The sequence below is a fragment of the Clytia hemisphaerica genome, unplaced genomic scaffold (genome assembly GCF_902728285.1).
Source record: "Clytia hemisphaerica strain Z4C2 unplaced genomic scaffold, Clytia hemisphaerica genome assembly, whole genome shotgun sequence".
In the NCBI taxonomy this organism is placed as follows: Eukaryota; Metazoa; Cnidaria; class Hydrozoa; order Leptothecata; family Clytiidae; genus Clytia; species Clytia hemisphaerica.
This window is the reverse complement of record NW_027103536.1, coordinates 66,017-72,798: the sequence shown is the minus strand read 5'-3', so window position 1 is coordinate 72,798 and position 6,782 is coordinate 66,017. Positions and strand designations below refer to the sequence as shown.

The following is a 6,782-nucleotide window of genomic DNA, read 5'->3' as shown; positions in this document are numbered from 1 at the left end:
CTATTCAAAAAGTACGTTATGCTCAAACATAGGAAAATCGGACCCCTTTCCCCTCTAAGAAAATTTGTTGAAATATTCTAGCAGAAATTGACTGATGTTTTGATTTTATTTTTATCAATTTAATTCTTAATTTCTAATATCTAGATATTAAATGAAAAAAAGAAGACTTAAGTGTTGATTGTTCAAATAGAAGGTTGGAAAAAACGGGGAAAAACAATTTAACTTTAAAAAATATTGCAAAGCGTACTTACACTTTTCGAAAGAACCCCTCCCCTCTGAAGAGCGTAGGTTAGATACTTTTTGCATGGTTTCAAGCTTAGTTCGGAAAAAGTCGACCTCAAGCAGCCTTAAGTGCAGCTAATTTTAGTAATTTTTTACCTTTGGGCTAATTGCCGAGGTATAGGTGCACCTTGTCTAGACCAACATTTACCAGGTGCGTTCTTCCAGGGCGGAACTTAGCGACCAAAAAGAATTTACCGGAAAAAGAGTTTAGTCGCGAGTTGGGGAGTTAAAAATTAAGGGCTACCGAAAAAGAATAACATACATCAAAACAAAGACTTAGAAGAGAAAGACGTCGCAGCGCATAATTATGCAAAATTATCTCTTTGTTCGGACAAAAGAAATTTTTCCCCTTTGATCTAACGTTAGTTTCCGACAAGATCCAAAAAAATGGCCGCCAAAAATCGAAGGCCACCAAATTTGGAACCACTCGTCCATGTAATTTTGCTAATTATGGTCTAATTATCATGAAATATGTCATGAAATTGGATTGGTTTGATTTTAGAATAATTATATTATGAAATAATTTTATTTGAATGAGGAAATCTGGTCAAAACATCGAGATTTTATAAAAACAAGATGGACGCTTGTCTTTGGTGATAAAGGTAAGGTACTACTTAAAATGGGTCTGAAATAGATATTTAAAGTTTTTTTTTTGTGATTGAAAATAATTTTCTAGCATTGCAAAAGGGTTAAAGTTTCAAATTATGAAGGACTCTTTTGTGGCCTGGCTCTTTTCAGACTGGCCTGGCTCACTTTTTACATGGGTTAAATTTGGGCTTATATGTTGAAAGAGAGACAAATGGCTGTATATTTTGATGGTAAAGCTGCTTATTTCTTATTCGAAATCTCTCTAAAAGTTATAAATTATGAGTACCTGTTAGAAAGAAATAATTATTAGAGGTTTAGGGCGCCTAAAATTTTGAATTTTAAAAGTTTTTTGGAACAAAAATCTCAGCAATTTTACTTCCATCATGGAGGGCCATGTGAAGCTGCTTGAAAGTTTATGTAGAATCTGTGGAAAAACAATCAAATGTGACAAGGGGAGGAATGCTAAAAATGCCATAGACTATGTAGAAGCTGCAAAGCATTTAGATGTATTTCTTAATGATGATGTTGAAAGTGTCCATCCAAAGAAAGTTTGTGAAAGTTGCCGAAAGACCCTTTCAAAGATAAACATTGCTTTGAAAAAAGAACAACAGTATTGCCCAAAAGTTGAAGTGTTTTGTTTTAAACCACATACTGAAAAGGGATGTTTGATTTGCCACCATAAGAAATCATCTGTAGCTGCTATATGTAGGAATAGAGTGCTGAAGCAGGTTAACCAGTACTCTGAGTCAAGTTACTGTGTAAATGGTGATAAAACAAGCCTTTTTGAACCTGCTGAACAACATGTTGATAGTAAAGATGCATTTTCACCCATCACAGTTAAAGATTTTGCTGAGCAATTGGGCTTTGCTTTGGTTACGTCTGATGATAATACACGTGTCATGTATGCAATATTTGTTAGGCGAGATTCACCCTATTTGCAAATTCGTAGTCTTTTAACAGTCACTGTGACTAATGACTGTTGCTGGAAAGTTCACATCGATGACAAAGATGTAACTTCAGAAGAGATTTCAGTAGTTTAAAGATGAAGTCCTTTAGTGAAGATAGAAGTATTATAGTCACGAGTGACAGAATAAACTAGAATATAACTGAGTATCGGCTGACTAATTACTCATTCGTAGTTTCTAATCTGAAGCTCAATCTCTTCATGTTAGACATGAGGCAGTATACTGTTTAGCTGTTTTCAGACTGGAAACGAAGATTTTTGCTGATGTGTGTGAGAGAGAAGGGAAGAAGAAGAATGAAGTCCTAGATGAAGATAGCTGTAAATCAATCCTCTCTTTATGTACTGAGGCAGTATTCTGTTCTGGAAACGAAGATTTTGCTGATTTGAGAGCAGAAGGGAAGAAGGGAACAAAGTTATGTTTAAAGATAGACAGGACACAATAATTGCACGTGAATGTCAAGATGTCATTTGTATGGCATTGGGGTTAGAATCAACAATTAGACACAATTCTTGCAAAATGCTAATTGCACCTTCGAAAAACCAATCACGATGTGACATTTGTACCCAATATCGTTTGACACTGGCTGCTTTAAAATCAAAAAACAAAAAAGGAAACGTCCCTTTTGCTAAAAGAGACTTTGAAGTACCTGCTTCTTCTTCAGTTCCTCATAAGTTTATGAACAATAAACAAATGCAAAGTAAGCTTACTAACAGAAAAATTGAAAATCATGCGTTGAAAAAGGAAAACAAACAATTAAGAGAGAGAATAAAAAATCTCATCGAAAATGAAGGAGTTGGTACTGGTGACGACATGCACAATGCCTTAAATGAAATACTAAATGAAAAGAAAGCCTCGAGAGCAAAAGACTTTCAATTTCCTGAAGGATCTGCAATGGAAATATTATTTGAAGAACAAATGAAAACTTCTAAATTGTCAAGTGCCAAACAAATGCGATGGCACCCACTTGTTATAAGATGGTGTCTTGGCATTTACCACACTTCACCAGCTGCATATGAGTTTATCAAAAAGTCTTCTTTTTTAAAGTTACCTCATAAAACAACCCTGTTAGACTACACGCTATACACCACACCTGGCTCTGGTTTTAATGCAGATGTTCTACACTACAGCGCTTGTACGATGAAGCAAATGTTGAAAATTTACAACTACACCAAAAAAAACATTTCATTACTATTTGATGAAATGAAAATAAAGGCTGATCTTGTCTACAACAAGACAACGGGTAAATTGATTGGTTTTGTTGACCTTGACAAAATAACAAATGAAATTGAAAAGTTAGAAAGAGTCTGCTCCAAAGATGTTTCACAAGATAAGGAAATTGCGACCCACGTCATGGCTGTAATGGTTTGTGGAATCTACACAAACTTTCAGTTCACCATTGCATATTTCCCAACTAAAGCAATAACCTGTGATGTGATATTCCCTATTGCTTGGAATGCAGTTTGTTCAGTAGAGTCGATTGGTCTACTTGTCAGGTGCTTCATATCTGATGGTGCATCATCTAATAGGAAGTTCTATAAGTTACATTTGAAACCTGGTTCCAAAGAGCTTCCTTACTTTGCAATCAACCTGTGCAATAAGTCAAGAAAAATTTACCTAATCTGCGATGTGCCCCATTTGATAAAAACAGTTAGAAACAATTGGGAAAATTCTCATGGCAACAGGAATTCTAGAAATTTGATTGTAAGTGTTTATGACATAAAAGTATCAAAATTTTATACCTTGCTGAAAAAGTCCTAAGATTTCATTATATTTGAAAATAGGCTTTGAGAGTCAAAAATTGCATTAATTAACATTTAATTCAAGTCTTACAGTACAGAATTTGTTATTATGTTCGTCATTACAGATTAAGATTATTACTACCTTTCAGTTCAACAGTTACTCGATTAGCTGGGGTCATCTTGTCTCACTAAAGAATTATGATTCAAATCCAACAACTCCTGGTCTATACATGACAAAGCTTAGAAAAGAACATGTAAAGCTGACACCTTCTTCAAGAATGAAAGTTAGGCTTGCTGCACAGGTTAGTTTGAATAGTTCACAAGATTTTTATTTGAAATGTTGTGCAATTGAAAATTTAGACCAACTGCCCATATGCTATACCAAACTAAGCATAGTCATATTTTCTCAATAGTAATTTTGATTATTTTAATTCTTTTAAATCAACATTAACTGCAACTGGTTATTTCTGTTTCAGGTTCTCAGTACAACTGTTGCAAACTGTTTGAAGTATAGAAACAATCCAGAAACAAAGGGTACAGAAGAATTCTGTCGAAACTTCGATTATTTTTTCGACTGCCTCAATGGGCAATATGAAAGGCAAGGCATTGTTACAAAGAAGCCAGCACTAAACCCATACAAATCAGTCAACGATCCTCGTTTTGATGTGAGTGAAATTTTAGATAGTCACAATTGACATTTTCAGATTAAAGTACTTTTTTCTTCACATAGGATGTTCGGATTTTGGAGTTAAAATGTTCAAGAAATTTTAGTTTTTCTGTTATTTATTAACATTCTATAAACTTTTTTCTACCTAGTGGCTAGAGAAGGACTTCATTAAAGATTACATTATACAATGGCAAGAAGAAGCAAAATCACAAATACACTTGACAAAGAAGGAGAGAAACAAGCTATGTTTGAGCCAACCCACATTTGAAGGATTGCAGATCACAGGTTAAATTTCCTTGACCAAGTTTTTGGTATCATATGATTATTTTTCTTCAGTTTTTTTCTACCGTGGTATAATATCAATAATCAAAATTCTTTTTTCATGATATTTCAAGAAAAATGTTTTCAACAGCTGAGTACAAAAGGTAAAAAAATTCAATGTTTTAAAATTTTGACGAGTTATAGAGATTATTGAATTGTTTATAATTGTTTAATTTTTGTTCATTCTACAAATATTTAGTCAAGTCAACAGTGCGACTAATCAAAGATCTTCTTTTGGAATACCCTGGCTTTTTATGTATTAAGTGGCAAATTTTCTCAGGATCCCCTTGAACAGCACTTTTCAGCACAACGAAGGAAGTGTGGTTTCAATACAAATCCAACAGAGGACCAATATGCTCACAGTGAACTTGGTTTGCACAGTGCAAAATCTAAGAATGTTGCAAGTTTGAATGGAAACTGTACCATACCTAAGGAAAAATCAACAACAGTTCATGGAAGATGTCGGCATACCCTTGAAGCGTCGAAAGCGCAAATAAAGGTCTTTCTGTTCTTTTTTTTAGTTTTTAACTTAGAGATTTTTGCAGGGATCTAGGTTCAAAATCTCAAATTACCATTTTATTATGGTGTTTTGAAAATCAAAATCATACAATACAACTTTTTTAAACTATTCTTACACTATTCACTATACAACTTTTTTTATACTATTCTTACACTATTCACGCTTTTTGCAACAACACAACACTGTTTTGTTTCATTTTCATTACTGAAATAAAGTCACAAAATTTAAAAAATTTTCTGTGTCGTGTGTCCATGTCATTTTTCATAATTTATAGTATCAAAAGTGGTTTTCTGTATACCTATCAGGTACCAGGGTGAAATTTGATTATTGATTAGCTTTAAGTAAAAAATTTAGAAAAACTAACAGAGAGTTTGTTCAATTTGACAATCTAATACTATTAGGACAAGGTGAAGCGTGATGCTACAGATCAAATCTGTGTTTTGTCTGGACTCACCAACCTTTTTAATTATAAAGGTACAGTCTGTTTATTGCAACAACTCTTTAAATTTAAAACCTCATTAGAGTTAGAGTTAGTTATCTTACTGTCATTTATGATATAATGTTGCCTATTGAAACTTTTTGCTGATTAATTTCAGAGAATGAAACATTATTTTCTACTTTTTGTTTGCAGTTAAGGTTCGGCCCTGTATGTAACCAAATCAAAAAACGAGACCAAAGTTATTGTTGGTGGTTATTGTGTTTAGAACACTGCTGAGTGTATTTGATGTTGCACAAAGAAAGGGTTCAAATTGAAATTTGAGTGAGTTCTATGCAAGTGTATACATTTGGATGCTAGAAGTTAAGAGCCACTTTAGAAAGAAAAAATAAAAGCAAAGAAAAAAACTTGCTAGCTCAAAATAATAATTTAGACATTGTTATATTGGGCAAAAATTTGTGGAAGAGTATATTATTATTATTATTTGTTTATAATGATATCTACAAAACTTAACTAATATAAGGCACAAAATTATAATTTATTACTCTTGACTATCTCTATAGAGAGGATAATTATCTTCTTTCACAATCCCCTTTTGAAATTTTAAAAATTACAAAAGGAGAAGATTAATAGAAGCTTACTCTCTTTTTTTTGTTTATTTTCTAAACAATAGTTAGTTTATACAATTTGTTAAAAAAATACACCTCAATGAATGAAATTAAATTAAGTAAGTTTCAAAATTGAAGTTTGATTTAGACTCCTTGGTAGTCTCTGTTTGTTGGATAGAGCAAGTGACTGAGCTGAGGACAAAAAACAACTGAAAACAATGAAATGACACAGAATAATGGGAGTGATTTTGGGACAATGAAAGAATTAAATTCAAATTAGAAGAACTAAGCTAATATATTAGCTTGGTTAGCTTGTTTGCAAACAAACTTGGTTGCACTAGGCAATAAAAAAAGTTTGTTATTAAGGAAAATAATAAATCTACGTTATTCCCAATTTTTAAATATGACCAACTTTTTCTCTTTATCAGGTGTTTGTATAAGTGTAGTGAACACTTTTTGAACGGAGGATAGACATTACGCCTGACATTCAGGACTGAAAACAAGAGTACTAAAAAGAGCACTGCATTCTAAAGCTAACATATTATTTCATGACATTCTCTTTGTGCTTTTTAGATTTTCTCCTTCCTAAACAAGAATTTCACAAAAAATTTTAAATAAACAGATTGACAAATCCTTCAAGCAGAAGGAGGTATGGA

General features: G+C 32.8%; 1 protein-coding gene across 1 annotated transcript; it reads left to right on the top strand.

Annotated features, from left to right (window-relative positions):
* Positions 1–3,013: 3,013 nt before the first annotated feature.
* LOC136799949 (uncharacterized) lies at positions 3,014–4,853 on the top strand. Its single transcript, XM_067056570.1, has 4 exons — positions 3,014–3,876; positions 4,051–4,239; positions 4,391–4,526; positions 4,762–4,853. The coding sequence occupies exons 1-4, from the start codon at positions 3,805–3,807 to the stop codon at positions 4,851–4,853; spliced, it is 489 nt and encodes a 162-aa protein (XP_066912671.1). The 5' UTR covers positions 3,014–3,804.
* Positions 4,854–6,782: the final 1,929 nt, after the last annotated feature.